This window comes from Microtus pennsylvanicus, chromosome 7, assembly GCF_037038515.1.
Source record: "Microtus pennsylvanicus isolate mMicPen1 chromosome 7, mMicPen1.hap1, whole genome shotgun sequence".
Taxonomy (NCBI): Eukaryota; Metazoa; Chordata; class Mammalia; order Rodentia; family Cricetidae; genus Microtus; species Microtus pennsylvanicus.
In genome coordinates, this window is record NC_134585.1 from 44947596 (window position 1) to 44969803 (window position 22208).

At 41.6% G+C, this 22208-nt stretch overlaps 1 protein-coding gene across 47 annotated transcripts in view; it reads left to right on the top strand.

Annotated features, from left to right (window-relative positions):
• Positions 1 to 2835, top strand: part of Rims1 (regulating synaptic membrane exocytosis 1) — a 468726-nt gene extending 465891 nt beyond the window's left edge. For all 47 annotated transcript variants that reach the window (XM_075980581.1, XM_075980583.1, XM_075980600.1 and 44 more), the window contains one exon: positions 468 to 2835. In XM_075980581.1, coding sequence (XP_075836696.1) covers positions 468 to 686 — 219 coding nt within the window. In that variant the 3' untranslated portion in view covers positions 687 to 2835. The remainder of the gene's footprint in view (positions 1 to 467) is intronic.
• The last annotated feature ends 19373 nt before the right edge of the window (positions 2836 to 22208 follow it).

Below are 22208 nucleotides of genomic sequence, written 5' to 3' on the forward strand. Positions count from 1 at the left end.
GACCAACAAATAGCTGTTGTTAGGTACTTCCATATATACCTCTTTTAAAGGTTCTAACACCTTTGTTCCCTAAATATCATTATTTCTATGGTAAAAGTATCTTTTAGGATCACAGGAATTAAATAATTTGTCAGTGTACATTGAGAAAGCAGGGTTCAGAAGGGGTAAATGGTTTACAACCAAACATAGATGAGCCCAAAATTAGAATGCAGAACCCAAGAATGTGTGTACTGAAAGGCTTGTCTGACACCAGTGTAGTTAATAGTAAAAGTGTTTAGAGACTCATCATTATTTATTATATGAAAGGGCAGTACTGACTTAAACATATGTGTAGATATTTGTTTGCATGCTTTCTCATAGCCTTGTGTCTTAACGTTTAACTTTTCTACACTTTTACAGAATGAGAGATGTGACCCTCTCACATGTGGAGAAAGGAAGTTCAAATTACATTGTGTTTCTGTCTACAGGTGATCGTCTGGGGTGACTATGGAAGAATGGACCACAAATGCTTTATGGGTGTGGCTCAAATCTTGTTGGAAGAACTTGATCTGTCCAGCATGGTGATTGGATGGTATAAATTGTTCCCTCCATCATCACTGGTGGATCCCACCCTCACTCCCCTGACCCGTCGGGCTTCCCAATCATCTCTGGAGAGTTCATCTGGGCCTCCCTGCATCCGATCATAGTAAACTCTTACCCTTCCAACCAAACTTCACATTTCAGGATAATTATCAGAACCAGATATTTCATGATCAAGAGCATTGTTGGAGACAGACAATCAACTTGTGTTTTGCCTGTAGTAGTTTTTCGGTATTACATCCCAATTGTTGTTTAAAACATGGCTTCATATGACAGAACAAGGCAGTCATTCAGGTTACAGAGAGAAGACATGCTAGTGAGAGTCACTGATGCTTCCAGCAAATAGGAAAAGAGGAAATGTCCAGTTCACACACACACACACACACACACACACACACACACACCAAATAGAACAAACTGGAAACTCTCACTCTGAAAAGTTATACGTCACACGTTTCCGCACAGACCACAAGCAGGGTTACTTCCCTGGTGTTTAAGGTTGTTTAGTTGTCTGTGTGCTTTAGTTACCTGTGTGCTGTTTGCTAGTTTCTTTTCTCCCCTTGTCTTTGTTTCTGTCTTCATTGTCTTTGTGGTTTCTACTAGTTTGGGTTTTGTTTTTTGGTTGTTTTTTTTTTTGGTATTTTTTTCTCCTTTGCTTTGTCATAACAGGGTTAGTGGTGATAACAGAGGCCCTTCCTTTCTTTTTCCAGAAGCACCAAAAAAAGGGCTGAAGCAGTTTCTGTAGCGTTTTCCCCCGGATGTTTTCAAAAGCTGGGTGAGGTGAAGCCAGGGAAGGGTATCACTGGCAGTCAGTTCTCAGTTCTTCCAAGTCTTGTATGTACAACCCCTCCCCACCCCCCAAAAAAGAGCTCACCTTCCAAACTGGTAGTCACAGAATCCCATTTCAGTGAAGAGCATATCTGTTTGCATTCCAGATACTTTGTTCATGTTTTCCATTGTTGACATGAAAGACTTTCAAGTCGATCTGCAGCTACTGCTGGGGATGAAGGCTAGCCACATAGTATTGCTTCAGAAACCATTTTGCAATGCCTTTTACTTCCAGATAACAAAAGGAAAAAATGCTCACATATAGGAACCATACTCTCAACTTCCCAAAATGGTGACTAAAAGTGGATTTGAGCCTAAGACACTTTCAGCTATGCCCAGGCTTCTCAGCCATGCCTCAGTGTAGACTCTCCCCTCTGCCCTGGAAAGAGCATGGTATGAGCTGGTTACTATTGCCCTGGAAATTCCAGGTCATATACTCTGCACTAAACTAATGTTCTTATTGGATTTTAGTTTATATTTCTTTAAGGTCAATGCAAGCACAAAGCTTGATTTTTTTTTTTTTTAATGCACACGATTTTACTTTGGGGGAAGCAAAAGAATACAGTCCAATTCCAATTTGCATATTCTTCATTTGGGTTTTCTTGGCCTTGGACCCCCCTTGTGACCCTCTGTGTATGTGCTGCAGGCGCCTGGCCCTGCAGCTACATCAATGATGCTCTCCCTCCTTTTATGAGTCGTTCCAACTTTTGTGATTTCACAGTTAGAGCAGCATGACTTGGAGCTGTTCAAAGCTGCATGCATATTTTGTATAAAAAAATGAAAAAGAAAGAAAAAAGCAAAGAGACAAAAGGTTATTTAATAATGTATGTTAGCTCCACATAGGCCAGCTTGTATGTTGCATGTACTTGTACAGTTTGCTTGTTAATTAATATACTGAACTAATCAAGAAATCTAAGCCATCCATTTTTGTTACAGACATTTTGCAGGTTTTAGTCAGACTCAGTACGTGGGTCTGGGGTGAAATGTCTATAGACGGATCTTATTTTTTACCCTCTGGAAAACGTGATGTAGTACGGACCAAATTCCTTCTAATAAATATTTTGGTGTAGATTCCTCCCGTGGGGCTGTAACACATGTAGACACTGTGTACACACTAGGTTTTAATATCCATAGACATACTGCCTGCACCAAGTGAATTATTTATTATGATTTCCACATGTCAGAATTACCTGCCCATCATTCCACAGGGCACAGATTGACCACCACTCACCATGCTGTGCAGGAAGAACCGAAGCAATTGGTGCACCTCTACTAGATTCCGTTCTGTCTTAGTGGCTAACGACCAACTGATTATAATTGGGTAGAATCTTTCTATTTGACCACTTGTCTTAACACTCCCCTGTGCTTTTAAATGAACTTCCCACTCATGTATGTAAACATGTTTAATAAAATTTACTTTTCATGTCAGTCGGTAGCCATCTGTGTTCTATGTTTGGCCAGCTTTCCATTGTGGATTCTTTGGTGCAAAATGAGAGCCAGTTGGTGGGCAAGGGAGGCTGGGGTTTGCTGTCTGCTGCGGGCGTTTGATTGACCTGTCACTGCACTATATATGTCTTAACTTATGACCTGAGAGGTACTTTGCATTACAATATGAGTATTCACTTTGTCAGCCTGTCTAAGTGAGCACATGACGATACTTCTGAAAAGTGGCATTATTAAAAACAATAAATCTCAGTAAGAATCAAATAAAGGTTGTTTTCTCTGCTGCTGTTTGAATGTGCTAATAAAAGAGGCAACTCTATTGTCCAGTTGACAAATCATTTCAAGTTAGATGACATATTGAAGTATCAATTCTTGCGCCTCTTGTCATAGTGTCTTGCGCTCTCAGTCTTTCCCTTCTAGCCCATTACCTAGCTTATGGGACCGTGCCTAAAATAGGCTGACTTGAAATAAACTAAGTCTGCGTTGATTCCATCACTAAAATAATACCTTTAATATTCATATATAAGATAATTTGTATGTTAAAAGAGACTTAACTTCTTTGCTTAAACTACACTGACTTCCATGTAATTAGGAAAAATATACACTGTGGTATCAATATCATGTCTGACATAAACAAGCACCTTAAGATATCATACCAGCATTTGTCTGTGATTTTAAAATAATTGGCTTTTGCCCATGGAGTGATTAATTGATTGGCCTACAAAGGAGGAAATTACTTATTATGTTAGATTGAAAGGAGGCTGAAGCCATATTCAGTTCCAGTGACAACAAACTATCAGAGAAGCTGTTTCAAATGTTTTTATTAACATATGGCTGGATGAGGGTGGATGTCAAACATGCCATCGACACCAGAGGCAGCTGAAGGTAGCTTTAGGATTCTTTGTCTAGACCAGAAGAGAAAATAAATCTCTCTTTTCAAGTCAGAAAAAGCCACCATGTCCTATTATTTCAGGTTTACACAGATGGAAAAGGGAGCATGAATTTGAAAGAGAGTTCAGGAACATATTGGAGTCTTTAAAGGGTTGGAAGAAAAGAAAGAAATAATGTAATTATTTCAAAAAGTAAAAAAAAAATCGAAGCCTTTAAAAAGCACACTTGTTAAGATTTAATGGTTTTTTTGATGGCTTTCTTAAAATTTCAGGCTGACATATATGACTTCATAATTAGTGGACAGATAGTACTTAAGTTGTAAAAATAAATATTTGGAATACAAAAAAGAAAACAGTGGCTTTACCTCAAAGAGTTACCGTCTATTAAAAAAATGATTGCATAAACAGCCAATCCTGGTGGCATCAGTTTATATAGAAAGGGATCCCATGACACTGTGCTGGGCTCTCACGGACATTTTATAAGAACTACTATGACTCCTGATTGGGACAGCAAGCTCTGCAGGTTAGATCCACTAAGAGCAGGAGACGATGCTGCTGATTAGTAAAGAGATCAGACAACATCCAAACTCAAGACCAACTCAGGCTCCCACCACGATAAACCGTTCTTCATTTTGTTAGTGTCCCACACTGACTGCACTTGACCTCGATCTGCTTCTTCCCAGGCAGGAAGGACCTGAAGCCAGCTCATTCTTCTTTAAAACATTCCTGTCCATCTTTGCTTTCTATATGCTGTTTACATGACAGGGGCTACTATGGGAGTAATAAGGAAAAAGCCCCTTTCCAAGGCTTCACCTCTCAACTGTCCCTCCCTCACTCTGGTCAGCACCTGCATTTTGCAGCTTCTTGAGTAGATGTATCACGTACAGCTCTCAGGAACAGTTTTAGTGATGGAGATATATCAAAATTTCCCCTAGCTAGGTCCCAGTCTTATCCTTAGTTTTAAACTTAACTCTTTTTTTTTTCAGTACTTGTCTCTAATCCAACAATGGTCACTCAATCTTGCATCAGCCATAAACCTACATTATGGAGTTGAGTTGGTCATTCTAGAACCTTGCATCTGTAGAGCTTCAGGGTGCTTCATGGGACCTAAAATATAAGTTATTTCCTCTCCAAACAAATTCAATGACTATTCTGTTTCCAGAGCACTGTCTCTTCTTTCAGGCTTGGAGGTCATCGGGGCTTTTCACAACATCCATTCTCTATACAGTACTTCCATCCCAAGTCGAACCATTCAAAGGAAACAAAAATACTTCTTTACACTTCTGAAAAGTAAACCAAGCCTGATCAACTGGAACCAGTTTAATTATTTAATTGTATGTGTGTGTTAGATATAAAGTCGCAGATTAACAACAACACAGCAACACCTCAGTGGCTTCAACACCCCCCCCCCTTTGACTATTTGACAGATTGTCCAAACCAAAAAATAAATAAATAAACAGAAACGTTGGAATTGATTGGCCCCATAAATCAAAAAGACACTTAAAGAATACTCTATCCAAACACTACAGATTGCACATTCTTCTCAGCAGCCCATGGAGCATCCTCGGAAACTGATCACATATTGAGACAGAAAGCAAGCCTCAACAAATATAGAAAAACTGGAAAAAATCCTTTTATTTTATCTAACCACAATGGAATAGAGGTAGAAGTCAACAACAAGAGAAACTACAGAAAATACCCGAGGTCATTGTGAGTAAAGAATACATTGTTGAATCATTCGTGTGTCATTGTAAAAATCAAGCTACAAGTGAAAATTCCTAGAAGTGGTTGAAAGTTAAAATACAACATGCCAAAGCATATAAGATACAATAAAGGTAACTGTATAAGGGAAGTTTATAGCTCCGAGTACAGACATGGAAATATCAGGGAAATCTCAAATAACTTGCTGACACAGCTTAAGGCTGTGGCAAAGCCACAACAAACCAAACCCAAAAGCAGCAGGTGGAGATAAGTAATTAAGATTATGGCAGAAATTAATGAAATAAAAATGATAAAATAAAAGGAATAAATGAAAGGAAAGTTCTTTATTTAAAATATTAACATTAATAATTAATCTCATAGCCAAAATAACCAGAAAAGATAAAGAAGACTGAAAATTAATTAAATTAGAGATGAATAGGGAAACATTATGCTGGATATCAATGAAATTTAAAAAAATTCTCTAGTGCATATAAAAGAAACCTGTATCAAATTGGGAAATACCAAATTGGAAAAAGGAGTGAATACATTTCTAGATGAATATAATTCTTAGCCAAAGTTAAAACTTGGACAAGGATGAGACCAATAGACATGCAAACGTGAAAGGGTGAAATCTTGAAGCTTCCATCCTAGACAGCACTACAGGAGATTAAAGGGTTGAGAGTGAGAGAATGAGACTTTTCTAGGGAAGAGACCCCCAGTTTGTGATGAATACCAAGCCCTAAAATCATATACATACTGATACATATACATAATAGCATAATCATAATACAAATTTATCAGAATATACTTTGTATGTTTAGAATGTGTGTGTGTGTGTGTGTGTGTGTGTGTGTGTGTGTGTGTGTGTGTGTGTGTGTAGCAATTTAAGAAATAGAGGCCATGGATTTGAGTAAGAACAAGGAGATACATGGGTAGGGCTAGAGGGAAAAAAAGGAAGGAGAATGATAAGTTAAATTTTAATTTCCAAAAATAAAAAATGAAATAAAAACTTCAACAGATCTATAGAAAACAATAAACTTGAAACACTAATTATAAAAACAAAACAAGATAGCTGGACAGTGGTGACGCACGCCTTTAATCCCAGCACTTGGGAGGCAGAGGCAGGCGGATCTCTGTGAGGTCGAGACCAGCCTGGTCTACAAGAGCTAGTTCCAGGACAGGCTCCAAAACCACAGAGAAACCCTGTCTCAAAAAAAACCAAAAAAGAAAAAGAAAAAGAAAAAGTTCAGGTCCTCTGCCAGACAAGATATTGTCTTGTGTAATTGTGGCATAACAGCTGGGAGAGTAGTCAACCACATTATAATTGGATATGTGGCCTGCTCTAGAGGAGGGAATTCATACGTGGTCCCAAACCTAGCTAAAAGTCCATATAGTATGCATCTTTGAGCTTTTGTCAAAGAAGCGTCTTTAAACAGTGGGCAGCAGCCAATACCAAGGCCCATTAGCCAGTCAAAGTGTTAAAATAAGTGAATGTTGAGGCTCAGCCCTAGATGAGACATTATGATATTACTATCATTACAAAGACTCAGGTGACCTCATGGAAGAGGTGACAGAAAGAACATGGGAGTTAGAGGAGAGGAAGAATGCTGTCTTCCACACATGACATAATCTTTTCACACCTTACTTAGAACAGCTGTCGTACTTGCCTACACAACCTGCACACCATCAAATCAGTCAGTATTCCAGCCTTGATGGGAGAGCAAGTAAGAAGACTCCACCCCATCTGAGGAACTGTTGGCAATTGATGGGTACAGGAGAGGATGTCATATTTCTTTAGGGATATGGCTACTGCTACATTGTCCATGTTCTGGAGAATGGCTCTACACCCATAGACATCCAGGCAGCAGTAACTGAACTCATGTTATAAGAAGAAAAAAAGGACAAGAGAACATGGAAATGGAAGGTAGACATATTAGGGTTATTGGTGGGAGTAGGAGAAAGTGTTTGTGTGGGATGATATCAAGATACATTATTTACATGTATCAAATTGCCAAAAAGAAAACCTGAAAATATTTTTTTTTAAAATCCCAGGTCCTGAGAATTAATTCACTGCAGAAGTCTATCAACCTTTAAATTAGAACCAACACCATGACTTCTAAAATTATCCCATAAAACACAGAAAGGAGGAAACCTGAACTCTTGTTCTGAAACAAGTATCCTCATATTAAAATGAGATAAAAACACAACAAAGAAAGTTATACACTCGTCTTCCTAATGAACATAGATATAAAAGTTCTCATTAAAATACTTGCAAACTAAATACCAAAACATATCAAGAAGACTATTTATCATGATCGAATTGATTGTATTCCAGAGACTCAGGAATGGTTTGACATGCATATATCAAAAAGAAAAATTCATAATATAAATGGATTCAAGAAAAAAAGTCACATGATCATGACAGTAGATGCAGCAAAAGCCTTTGACTAAAGCTATTTCATCTTCATGATAAAAGCTGAGAGGCTAAGGGTGAAAGAAACCATCACAGAATAAGGATGGAAAGAATCTAAGAACTAGAAAATGGAAATGGGTACTGTGAGGAGAAGGAGAGCTGTCTCCTGAACACAAAATATCTGTGCATCCTTGAACTCACAGCACCAATGACCATCTTCACAAGACCATGCCTATCAGTATTCCATATGGAGGATGTAGGGATCATGAAACCAGACCTCTTCCTGGGAAGCTATAGACAACTAATTATTGGGAGGTTTGAGCAGCGTGCAAAATTCACGTACCTCATTGATATCCACAGCAAAGTTGCCCTTGTTAAAGCAAATCAACCCTTACTAATGCTCACGCAGATAACCCAAATTAAGTGCAGTGGGCCAAAAACACAATAGGCATGAAAATAGGATGGGTGTTTGTTGGAAAGAAGAAGGTATTTGGTAGGAGGGCAAAGTAGATAAGAGAGGATATTGGTAGAGAATATGATCACAGTACATTACAGACATGTGTGATAACATTGTAAAAAATTTTATAAAGCGAAAAGAAATGATACGGTCATGTGTAATAATGTTACCATGAGTTTACCTTATTCAGGTTATTCTAATTTCACAGTATGGATAAAGTCTTCAGATATTAGAATGTTTTGATTGTGTTTCAGATGCTATACACACGTGTTTCCAATTATAGATGGCTCCCTGTCAGTTAATCCAGTGTGGGCAATCTCCTTCATACACATTCCCATGTGTATGAATCCCTGGGACTCTGGTAGAGTGGTCAGGTCTCCACTGCTAAGAGAATTTCCAGTTTGCCCCTCTCCTCTCCTCATCTCTAGTCTCTCAAAAGTGGTCTTCTCCTTCCTGCACCCTGAGCTTCACCTGTTCTTCTCTGGTTTCTCCACCTTTAAGTTGTCAGATCAAACACATGGCGCTCAATTAACTCTGAATTAAATAAACAAGGCATGTTTAAAATTAAATGAATGATTTGCCTGCTTATCTGAAATTAAAATGTAACTCAAAATTGAGTGTTTTTATCTACTAACTTTGGCAATCCTATCCATATCATTGCATCTTTTATACCTCCCAATATTTTGCGGAAGTATTCTCTGCAGTTGTACTTAACCACTTGAGTTCCAACAACCTTTTCTCAGTAATCTCATCGTCTACTATTGAAGATTTCCTCCTTGGAGATTTGCTTCTCCTGGTGGTTGCATTTCTCTAACTTTGAGTGAGATTTGATTTTGTTCTCTACTATTGCCAAGTAGCTTTGCGATGTGTCCAGAGTAAGCTGGGCACAAAGAGGAATGAAACACATCTGGAGTGTTTCTTTACTTTGTGCATGCCCCATGTTTCTGACCTATTCCTATTTGGTTTTGCTCTCTTTCCATGATGTTATCCTTCAAGTACTGTCTCCTTAGTATCACTGGACATTTGACTAACATGTCTAAACTCCAAACCAATTCCACAGCACCTGTTCCAGTGATCCAGCTCCTCAAATCAAACAGATTTAAAAAGCTAGTAACCAATAGAAACCCAAAACCATTTTATTTGTTTGTATAGCTTCACTTCCTGTGTTTCAAAATATGATCATGATCCACAGCACAACATTTTTGTCAGCAATGAAGTGCATATACAATAGTAAGAACTATCTAATCAGGTGTGGATTAAATGTACATCTAGATTAGTGTAGGTACATTCTATCTTGTTTGTAATTGCTTTCATCTCAATCATTAAGTCACGTGTGTTTGATTTAGTCTTGAAACTGATAATGAAGCTAGTGAGAACATAATTAAGCAAAGTCAGGGATAGAGGGCTATCAGATGTAGAAATTTGTTTAACTATACAAAGATGTGTTGTATTTGCTTATATTCCCGAATATTTGCTTAGCTACGTCAAGAGGTGTTAATGTTTCACCTTGCCGGCCTAAGACACCTGAGGGGCCTAATAAAAAGCTGAACAGCAAACATTGAGGGAGGAGGTATAGGTGGAACTGTTGTAATAAGAGTGGCGGGACTGCGTCCCCAGCACCCCGGCCGCCTGCTAGCTTATGCCCCGAAATAATTACACGGACACTGTATTATTTTAAACACTGCTTGGCCCATTTCTATCTAGCCTCTTCTAGGCTAATTCTCACACCTGGACTAGCCCATTTCTTATAATCTGTGTAGCCCACGAGGTGGCTTACCAGGGAGATTGTAGCCTACGTCCATCCTGGGTCAGAACTTCATCGCATGTGCCTCAGAGAGCAGAGCTCTCACGTCTACCCAGAAGAGTGGAGCATGGCGTCTCCCTCCAGAGAGCAGAGCTGTCAAGTCTGAGCTCACTTTCTCTTCCTCCCAGCATTCTGTTCTGTTTACTCCTCCCACCTATGTTTTAACCTATGAGGCCAAGCAGTTTTTTTATTACTTAACCAATGACCTTCCTCCATCATGGAACTTCCAGACAGGATGATTAAGTAGGAGGAGGAAACTAGATTCAGGATGGAGGGAAGAAAAAGATATGTCTGAGGCCAGAGAGCCAGAGACAGAAGAAGCAGACAAGCAGGACACACAGAATGAGAGAAAGATAAAAAGCCCCGAGGCAGTGTTTTCTATTTCCATCCATTTGCAAAATTCGAGAAGTCATTGTTTTTTACTGCTGAGTAGTACTCTAATGTGTATATATTCCACACTTTCTTCATCCATTCTTCCATTGAAGGGCATCTAGGTTGTTTTCAGGTTCTGGCTATTACAAACAATGCTGCTATGAACACAGTTGAACAAATGCCCTTGTCATATCATAGGGCATCTCTTGGGTATATTCCCAAGAGTGGCATTGCTGGGTCCAGGGGGAGGTTGATCCCGAATTTCCTGAGAAACCGCCACACTGATTTCCAAAGTGGTTGCACAAGTTTGCATTCCCACCAGCAATGGATGAGGGTACCCCTTCCTCCACAACCTCTCCAGCAAAGGCTATCATAGGTGTTTTTTATTTTAGCCATTCTGACTGGTGTAAGATGATATCTCAAAGTTGTTTTGATTTGCATTTCCCTGATCGCTAAGGAGGTTGAGCATGACCTTAAGTGTCTTTTGGCCATTTGAACTTCTTCTGTTGAGAATTTTCTGTTCAGATCAGAGCCCCATTTTTTAATTGGGTTAATTAACATTTTAAAGTCTAGTTTCTTGAGTTCTTTATATATTTTGGAGATCAGACGGAGACAGTGGGGCTGATCTATTGGGAGCTCACCAAGGCCAGCTGGACTGTGACTGAAAAAGCAAGGAATAAAACCAGACTCTCTGAACATGGCGGACAATGAGAGCTGCTGAGAAGCCAAGGACAATGGCACGGGGTTTTGATCCTACTTCATGTTCTGGCTTTGTGGGAGCCTAGCCAGTTTGGATGTTCACCTTCCTAGACCAGGATGGAGGGGGGAGGACTTTGGACTTTCCACAGGGCAGGGAACCCTGACTGCTCTTCAGACTGGAGTGGGAGGGGGAGAGGAGTGGGGGGAAGGGGAGAGGAGTGGGAGGAGGGGGAGGGTAATGGGAGGCTGGGAGGAGGCGAAAATTTTTTTCTTCAATAAAAAAATAATAATAAAAAGCCCTGAGGCAAAACGTAGATGAATAGAAACGGGTTAAATTAAGTTAAAAGCGCTAGTGAGACAAGCCTAAGCTAAGACCAAGAGTAGTGATTAATAGTCAGTATCCATGCCTTCATTTGGGAACTGTTTGGTGGTCTACAGAAAAATCCAGCTACAGCTATGAGAACCTGCTGTGTTTAGACAGCATCGGCCAAGATGGCTAATGCTGAGTATTGGGGCTGGGGAACTTGAACTCAGCAAAATAAAGTTGACATTGATTGGGAACTCCCCAAAGCAAATAATTATATAACCAGTTATCTAACTATTTGGAGTGGAATAACACTTTCGTGTGAGTTTCATATAAATATGTTTTTGAGGTCAGTAGCATAAGTCGTGTTTGGATCTTTGGCTTCTATAGGCCTATATGTCTACCTCCAAATAACCCGTGTTCTGGCCTTCCTGTACACGATGCCTGCCTGTGTGCAATCCACATGTGTTGGTCCATGCCTGGGTATTTGCCAGAGGCTACCTGTCTGTGTGGGGCCCCTCATCAAAAATCAATAAAGTGTGTCTTAACTGCCTGTGACTTCTCCAAATCCTTTCAAGCTCTTGGTCTCTGCTGAGCTCACTGCTTTTCCTGCGCATTGGAGCTTAGACCTTGTAAAAATTCATGAGAATTTGGAGAACAGTAGTTTTCGTTTTTACTTTATTTGTTTAACAAAGACTTTAGAGTGCTTTGGGTTAGTTAATCACCAGGCAACAACATATATAAAGGAAAATAAAAGTTTGCCTACCCAGAACCTGTGAATTAGCCTGAGTTCAGAGACGGGTGTGAGCATAATATGAAGGCTTTCCTAAAGAAATAAGATGCCTTGTACAGCACCAAAAAGAACAGCAATGCCACAGACTGGCTAAGTATCAGCTGGCCTCCTAAACCTCTGACCTTCCTCATCCTCTCCCTCCAGAAGCGTGTGTGCCGAAGACCACAGCGCACTAAATGAGCAGAGACTAATAATCAAGTTGAAATTCTCATTATGTATTCTCCTCTTTCAGGGAGGCAGAGCTATTTGTGAATTACCAGTAATTATTAGCAGTTGTGTTGTATTGTTCTGCTCGATAGCCAACTAAAAAAGGAAAAGAGATGCTGCCTCGTCCTGCCATGCCAGCTGAAGGACAGGAGTTCAGGATGATAACCTGGATTTCACTCTCAACCCTTGCTCTCTGTTGGCAGGAGACGATTGGGAAACAAACTAGTGTAGTGGAGCACAGTTGCCACACGATGGCAGCAGAGCCGCATGCAGCGTAGATGACCTTTTGAGGGCCTTGCCTGGGAAATTTCCAGAGCCTTAACAGCCGGAATGAACCAAACTTGAAAGTTTGAGGACAAAGCTAGACTAAGTTGCTGTTTCATTACATAAAAATATCAAAGTTTTCCTTTTGTAGTGGCATTTCATTTGCATTTTAAAAAATAAAGCTTGCCTAAAGATCAGAAAAGTAGAACAGCCACACTGACCAGCCTTACAGCAGGCAGCGGTGACACCTTTAATCTCAGTAGCCACACTAGCTTGCCATGGAAACCAGGTGGTAGTGGGGCACACCCTTAATCCCAGAACTAGAGAAGACTGTAAAACGTGAGGAGACGGCTCTCAGTCTCATTCTGAGGTTTCCTGGAGGCAGGATCATCATTTTTGGACTGAGGTCAACGTAAGAGCCAATGGCTGCTTTGCTTTGCTTTTCTGGACTTCAGACTGAAGACCAGAATCTGTCTCTGAGTTTTTACTAACTGCGCTTCAGTTTTTTAACCGTAACTATTTCATAATTTTAACTACATCTCAATATTTTTTATTTATTTAATACCAAGTTGTCTTATCCTCAGGATCAGACTATAAACAACCCCGAGTGCCCAGATTACATGGCAGAAACACCTAGGAACAAGGGGAAACAGCCCAAAGCCAGGATGGTAAATGCTTGAACGCTTAGAGGAATGAATGAATACATCCAAAACTAGACTATGTTAGATGTTGGTAAGCCGAATTTTCTAGGTCTGCCACACAAATTATCACAGAATGAATGGCCTAGCATGACAATAGCTGTCATTTTAAAGCTCCACAGGTCAGATGAAACCCAAGATACAGGGAAGTTCCTTTCAGGCCCCTTCTGGCTTCTGATGCTCCAGATGGTCCTGGATCATGGCAGAAGCTCCAGTCTCTGTCACCACATTCCCTTGCCATTCTTCCCTGGGTCCCTGTCTCTTAGGAAAGACTTTGTCATTGGAGTGTGGGCATGACCTAATCATGATAACCTCATCCCAGGATCCTTAACCATGACAAAGACTTCCAAGCACAAGTGCGTTTTGATATTAAAGGGAGACCTGTGTCTGAGGTAAGTGACATCATCAAACCAAGTTCAGGGGGAGGCAGATTATCTTCTGTTGTCTCCCTAGTCCCTTCTTCATGACGGACTGCCAGTCAATCTAAAAGAAGCCACCCCGGAGCAGATGAAATATAAATGCCTTTAACTATGGTAGTAGAATTTATGGGAGTTTGTCATTGATTAAAAAGACCAAACAAAACACTTATTTCAAGATATCTCTGAAAACCCTTTGGCGAGCCTGTGAAATAACTTGCTATATGTGTGTTATTGAGAACTGATTGCTGATAATATTCAATTTATACTGCTACAATGATAAGAAAATATTCAAATTGGATTAGTCTTTTTCAAAGATTTATTTTTAATTTTTAATTATGTATATTCATGCATGCCTGTGTGCGGTCATATGCACATGTGTTCAGTGCCCACAGAAGCCAGAAGAGGGTATCAGATATGTTGGAGCTGGAATGACTGGTGATTGTGAGCCGTCTGATGTGGATGCTGGGAACCCAATGAAGGTCTTCTTTAGTACCCACTCTGTCTCTCCAGTCCCGGATTAGTCCTTTTTTCTTCTCATAAAATTTTTAATTGATTCTTTGGAAATTTCACATCATATACCCCAACCACACTCATTTCCCAGTCCTTCCATATCCACCTCCACACTTATAGCTCCCCCCCCCCCACACACAAATATTTTACTCCTCTATCTTTCTTGCCTCTCCTTCATATATTCATTTGTCACAGTGGCCTTGGGAGCTGTGGTGTATCACACAGTGCACCCTTTTGCTCTATCACCTTTGCTTGCAAGTGTTCATTCGAATAATTTGGTTTACCTCAAGGTCCCTGACTTCTGCATCAATCCTGGACCCTCACTGGAACTGTTCACAGATATCCTGCTGCTGCAACTGACTCATGGAGATTCTGCAGCCAAGGTTCTGCAGGACCAGACCCTTCATGCACTCTAGAAAGTCAAAGATGGGGTAGATGTTGCCATGGACCTACTATGGAATCCTAGATGTGATGGTCCTGGAAGGTAGCTGAGTTGGTTAGTCCAGGCCTTCCCCATGACCATCCTCCTCAGGCTTTGCATCACGCTCAGCTTTTCTGTTGCTGTGGCCTGTGAAGGGCAGAGGCAATTCTCCTCTTGGGGCTGTTGAAGGTTTGGGCCAACTCTCTTGGAAGGAAGGAGTATCTCTTCCACTGAGGTAGCCAATGAAAAGCAGAACAGTTTCTCCCCATGTTAACACTAAGGCCAGTTCTACTAAGGCCCCTGGTGGTAACACAATTCATTGACATCAGAAGAGACCCTAGCAGCCTTAGGATCCTGAACCCAGACATAGCCCTCAGTTGCAGCTTGGGCCCAGATGTCACCATGGCCAGCAACACAGGCTACTCACATGAGATCTGTATGGTTCTGGAGGCAGCATAGCCCTCAGATATCAACACGGCACCAGGTGGCAGCCCTGAACTCAGATATCCACATGGCCCTCAGTGGTATCATGGTCCACGGACATCAACAGAGACCCTAGCTAAGGTAGGGCCAAGGACCCAGACACGGCCGTCAGCAGCAGTACAGACCCAGACATATCTGGCCCCAGATGGCATTTTAGGGTTGTTGGTATAGGCCATGTTCCAATCACCTTTGTGTCTTCAGTTCTGCTGGTCTCCATAGAGTATAAACAATTCCACTTCTCCTTCTCTCCCATTTCTCCACCGCGTACCTGCTCATCACAGTGGCACCTCGGGCAGGCCTGTGACTGGCCTCATAGATTAGTCTTTCTGTGACAGGTTTAAACAACTGGATGTGAAATCTCATTAGCTTCCTGTCATTGCACAGAACATAGACATACTATTAGCCACCCTTAATATCTGGAAGGAATGTGTGCCAAATCATTCTTGGTCATAGAAAAAGAAGCTATGTGAGAATGGGCCAAATACTTTCCCTTGTCCTCCAAACCCAGCACATAGAGAAAAAAGTGTGGATGCAAATACAGAGCCAGAACCTTCCACCTCAAAGGCTGGGATTCCCACCTAACCATCAGTACAACTGGAGAGAGTCTGTCAGAGATGAAGAACCTTAGGTCCTACCCAAGACTGAACCAAAGATACTTTTTGACATAATCCCTGGGGAGGTATGTAGACACTAATCTTGGGGAAACTCTGACCTATCTGACCTTTGTATAACATAATTATTTATTGATTCTTTGGGAATTTCACATCATACCACAATCCCAGTCCCTCCACATCTACCCCTCACTCTTGCAGCACCTTCCCCAAGAAATCCTCACTCCAAAATTAATTAAAAACAAACCAACAAAAAACACTTTGCTCCTCCACCTCTTCATTCATCCTAGTGGCACTGAGAGCTGCAGGGTGTCACACAGTCTATACTTTTGTCCAAGCAGGCCCACCCACCCACAAAATGTTCATTGCAATAAATCATTGGTCCGGCTCAAGGCCTATGACACATTACCATCACTGGACCCTTGCCAAAATTCATCTTACATATTCTACTGTTGCCTGTTAAGTCATCGAGATCCTGCAGCTATTGTTCTGTAAAACCAGAACGTTCACACACTTCAGGAGGTCGGATAGAGTAGATGTTGGGGTGGGCCAACTCAAGTCCAGGATGTGGGTCTGAGTCTGGGTGACTGGGATACCTCTACACCAGAGGCAAGGGGCAGAACCAGTTCTCCTAATTCCGTGCCATCAGGACTAGTTTCCCCACATTTGTGGTGAGGGGTGGGGACATATCTCCTGAGAGTGGAGGCCAATTTTCCTATCAGGGGCAGAACTAACTCTCACACTACAGTGTTCAGCAAGGGGCAGGGCCTGCTATCCCAGGACCAGCGAAAGGAAGGATCAACTTATTATGGCCCTGGGATTTCAACACGCATGGTTTCTACTACCCATGTGGTAACACAGACCATGGACGTCAACACAGACTCCAGCCACAGAAGGAACACAGACTCAGACATGGCCCTCAGCAGCAGCTCAGGCCAGGACGTAACTATGGCCCCAGTGGCAGCATAGGCCATCCAGATCGGTATGGTCCCAGCAGCAGCAAGGGCCTCAGACACCAACATAGCCTCATATGACTGACCAGACCCTAGGCATCTGCACAGCCATTGGTGGTAAAAGAAGCCATGGACTTCAACTCAGACCCTAGTTACTGCTGGGACACAGACATGGCCAAAGGCTGTAGCCAGACAGAACCATGATTCCAGATAACAATGCAGGCCACTCAGATCTGCATGGCACCAGTGGCAGCATAGCCCTAGGGTATCCACACAGCCAGAGGCTATGGTGCAGATCCCTGGCATCCATGAGGACTTTGGTGGTACCATGAGCCATGAACACCAACCCAGAATCCAGCTGTGGTAGGATCATGGATCCAAATATGTCCCTCATCAGCAGACCAGACTTGGATATCACCATGGCCCCAAGGGGCAGCACAGGCCACTCATGTTGACATTGTCCCCACAACAGTGTGACTCCTGGACACCACCGTGGTCCTAGGTGGCAACCCAGATTCCTGGCATCAGCATAGCCTTAGATAGTATCAAGAGCCACAGACATAAATACAGACCCTTGCTGTGGTAGGGCCGCAGACCTAGACATGACCCTAAGCTGCAGCCAGGGACTGAATATCACCATAGCATCTTGTGGCAGGTCAGGCCACCAGAGATCTTTATGGCCTCAGATGCAGCATGATGCTCAGACACTCATCTACCCTCAGGTATATGACCAGACCCTGGTCATCTGCATGACCTTCAGTGGTTTCTGACGCCATGGACAGCAACACAGATCCAAGCTATGGTAGGATCATGGACCTATACATGGCCCTAGGCATTAGCCAAGGCCTGGATGTCACACTGGTCCTATGTGGCAAGCAGGTACTGGGCAGACCTGTGGATACTTTCAGCCAGTCTAGACTGTATCTGTTTTTCTTAAGTTTAGGTGTGATTAGGAACAGCCTCCAAAGATAAGTAACTTGTTTAAGGAAAGAAAAAGAGTGATTCTGAGGATCCTTAAGACATGAGACTGGGAACCCCAGTAGGAGCAGCTGATGAAGACACTGGTCGTGCTTAGTTCAGATGACTGGACAACCAACAGTATTGTGCCAACTAAGGAGCCTACGGTCTTTGATCTCAGTTCCTGCCTTTGAGTTTGGTATTTCCAGAGGCAAGTACAAGGTTTAACAGTAATGGAGTACCTGGGATATTTCTTAAGGAAAAAAACTATAAGAAGTAAAGGAACAAAGATTTAAAAAAAGCAATAAAAGGAAGGGATGAAGGAAGAGGGCAGGGGAGTAAGCACTCTACTGGAGAGTTATCCCCCACCCTCCTCATTTCTGATTCCATATTGGAACAGTGTGACTAACGCTAACATTCATCTCAATAATGTATGACCCAGTCCTGCTTTGAGCTGCCCAGAGGAAAGGTGCTCTACAGATACAAAATGATGGCATCTGGGTTGGCATTTGAGCAAGAAAGTATCTCAATGTCAGCCTCTTATTATTTAAAAGCAGAGAGTTCCTGACAGAGCGGTGGGGCTTCACACAGTCCCAATGTGGGTTGGTGAGCTTTCTGGCAGGGCCATGGTTGCCAAGGAAACTGCTGCAGGAAAGACTGGGGCCATGGGTTCTTGGTTGATTGGTGAAGCTTAAAGCAGAATACCACATAGAAGACAGACTTTTAGTGACCAGGGCAAAAGCAAATGATGGTTACTAGAAGTAGCCATATCCATCTTCTCTCTCAGAGCTCAGCTGGTTGACAACTCCTAGCTCAAAAGGATGCAGCCTTCTCTAGACCAATAAAAGGGACTTAGAAGCCAGGAACATGGACAAATGTGCCCCATGAGAAGTTTCTTTACTTCGTTGTTCTCAAAAGTCTTTTTAATGTTCTTGCAGGCACACTTGAGGATGTAATGACTAGACCAGACTCTGGAGTCCTTTCCTGTGTTTGTACTGTTCATGAAGAACCAGAAGAAAGATTGCCAGCTATGCCAGTTTCTCCATGATGGGGATGTGTGTGCAGGATTAGAATATGCCACTAACGTGTTCTGCTCACTGCACTGCGTGAACTTGTCTTGACTGTTCCCCAGTGGAATCATTTCTTCCTCTCTGGGAATGACATTAAAAGTTTTTATTATCACATTCTATTGCTATTATTTGGGGGAATGTCTATATTTTTTGCATGTCTCTTACTTTTACTAGCCAAATAATTTTCTTCACGTCAAGGATTACATTTTTTTTGCATCTCTCTCAAGTGGTCAGGGAAGTACGTGGACAAAACAGATTCTCAAAAATTATTCAAATGATCTGTTCTTCTGAGGTGAAAGCTAAGGGGAAGTGGAAAACACAGCCAAGCATGGAATATCCCCATGAAACAGAGAGAACATAATCATCTACTCAGAGACCTTTCCAAGTTGCAAGCCATTTCTATAGTTAACACACCTAATTTTCATCATTTCTTCTACTCCGTAAGGTAGGTGGTGCTGCTCACACAGAAAAGAAGCTCAATCCAAGAAAAGTCAAGTGACTTCCAGGAGATGACAGGAGATGTTACAACTGAGCCTACTAAATTTACCCCATACATCTCTTAGCCATTGTGCCACCATTTTAGAGACTTGTGATCTATTTTGCTTAAGGTCTTGCTTAAGGTAACCCTCGGGATCTGAAGGACACAGACCTCTCATAGTAGTGAAAGCGTCTTTGAGGAGAGACAATGAAGTTAGACTCGACATTGGCTGGAGTATAACTAGGACCCGGCAATGTGTGTATATAATACTGTGTGTATGGTATAATGATGCCAGCATAATAGAACAAACAAAAAAAAACACTAGAAGTGAAACCTAAGGTCCAACATTTCCTAGCCCTGGAAAGGTTTTCAAGTGATTTAAATAAGTTGCTCTTCGGATCCTTCATCTGTAACTAAGGCGAGAGATGTGGCTTTCCTAAAAGAAGATGCAAGAATTAGACAGTACGTGCTGTGTGCTCAGTATAATTCCAAATATAAGCTAAATACTTAGTGAATTGCTATCAGTTTTATTACTAATACCATCATTGTGATTATAGATGTTATTGTTGTTATGAAAATTGTGGTCTGGGAATCATTTAAATGATTATTAAGGGATGGGGATCTAATCAAGAGCTTACCCTTGTTAAACAAGTTCTCTACCACTGAGCTATATGTCCAGCTTTGAGGATTTTTTAAAGAAGCTATTCAATTACTTTTTTTTTAAATCAGGGACTTGCTATGTCATCCAATCGGCTTGCACTTGCTTCAATCCTCCTGTCTCAACTTTCCAAGAAATGGGATTACAGGATGACTAACTACGCCTGGTGATAGTTGTTCACATTTGAACATCACTTAAATATTATTTAAAAACCTTTGCTTTTTTCAAAATTTAGTGAAGACCAAAAATGGTGCTACTCAAGAAAAGACGATGGATTCTATTTGGCCAGTTGATATTCTCATCATAAGCAGCAAGTTACCCATTGTGGGATTTGATGAAGTCATGTGAGTGAGATCTTCTTCATGTTTGTAAAAGAAGATAGTAAATGCAGAAACTAATTTTTGGAAATACTTTGCAAACTAAACTCCATGACCTCCTGAAACTTTGTTCTTAACTACAGTTTATGGAAATGGTCGTTTACTATGCAATTATGTACTGACTAAAAATTCTTTTCCTTTCCACTGCCCAACTGTCTTGCCAGAGTCTCTGAAATGCACATTTTTTTCCCCCGTGGAACATGTGCCTACACAAGAGCTTCCTAAGGGCATGGTCTGATCATTCTTGGTGACTTTCCTTCTTCTGCAAATTCATTGTGACACATTCATTCATATTTTCCTAAGTCGGTTTTCTCGAGCTAGAGGAATCATTCATGAGCAATTCACCAGCCCAGGAAATACGCTTTCTTAGCTTTCCCATGATTACCATCTGCCGGAAACCATGACCAGATTTCATCGGGAGCCAGTGAGCCATGGACCCTGACTGCCAGGGTGTAAAATTTGCCACCAAGTCTCTACTTCCACTTTGCATGAGCATCTCAGCACAAGCTCACATGTCCAGCAATGCTCAAGCTGTCAACGTTCTGACTGGCATAAGACCAAGGTGCTATACGTGCTACTTCCACTGCATACTTTACTCGAGCTCACTGGGAATATTAATAGAGACCAATTTAACCCCTGTTGCCGTGGTGGTCTCCTGACAGCTTCATGGCTGCCCCTGTCCCAGAGGCTACTCTTTCTTAAGCATTTGCACTTCAGAGGATAAGATCTGTAAAGAAGTATGGCAATGCTCCATGCATTTATCTCAGTTAATACAGACATTGCCTTTGGAGTTAGCCCATTGTCAAAATTATAGCTTTACTTGAGATTCCTGGGTTGTTTCCAGAGATAATTCCAGAAGGATTTCAGTCACAGGCAATACAGCCTGAATGTGCTCAGCACACTTTTGAATCAAACGGGCTCATCTGCATCTCAGTTTAGTTTAAAAAAAAAAGAAGCCACAACTAGAGACAGAAATGCAGTTAACGTATTATATTTAGCATTGCATATGCCTGGGTCAAAATCAACTCAGAATAACAGTGCTAGAAATGAAGTCAAACTCCCTAAATGTGATTGGATCTTAGAATGTGAATGTTGAAAGAGTTGTTGATTTTGTTGCAGGAACATGGCCTAGGAATAAGTGTCCATCTACCTCCTGGTTAGTGGGAGGGCCAGGACCGGCACTTAGTTATTACACCCAATACAACTCTACCTGGGACCTAACTCAGTCTTGTCTTTTGGGGATATGCTTTAAATGAACAATATCGTCTGTTCACAGACATTATCTCACTTGATTTGCACATACGTTGTATTGACTCTCATGTAATGATCTATTAAATTGGGAGGGTGCCTTCAGAGCATATTTACAATGCCACCTCTGCTGCCACTGAAGTTCACCTCCTCTCAACTGGAAAGATCTCAGTTTGGATGCATTCTGGACATGTCAAGACGCCAGGAGTCACGGTTCTGTGTACAAAGGTAGCTTTGCTCTCTTGTCTGTTCTCGACAGCTGCTCGGGGATTCAGTGTGACACAAGTAAACTCAGTAAGAATAATTCAGTTACAGCGACACAAAGGGAACAAGACAGAAAGAGAGAAAGAGCACACGGGAGTGATTTGCTTTGGAAGAAACTCTTGCTTCTTTCTATCTCCTAGTTTCTGCCGACATTCAAAGGGATTAAGACAGGCAGAAAGAAAAATGACTAACCCAGCAGCCTGCTCACCTCAGAGCTGCAGCTCCTGTGGGTCCCTTCATGGCAGGGGGTGTGAAGGAGGAAGAGGAAGCAGGATACATAACTGGGAGTTCAGCCAGAAGAACTGCA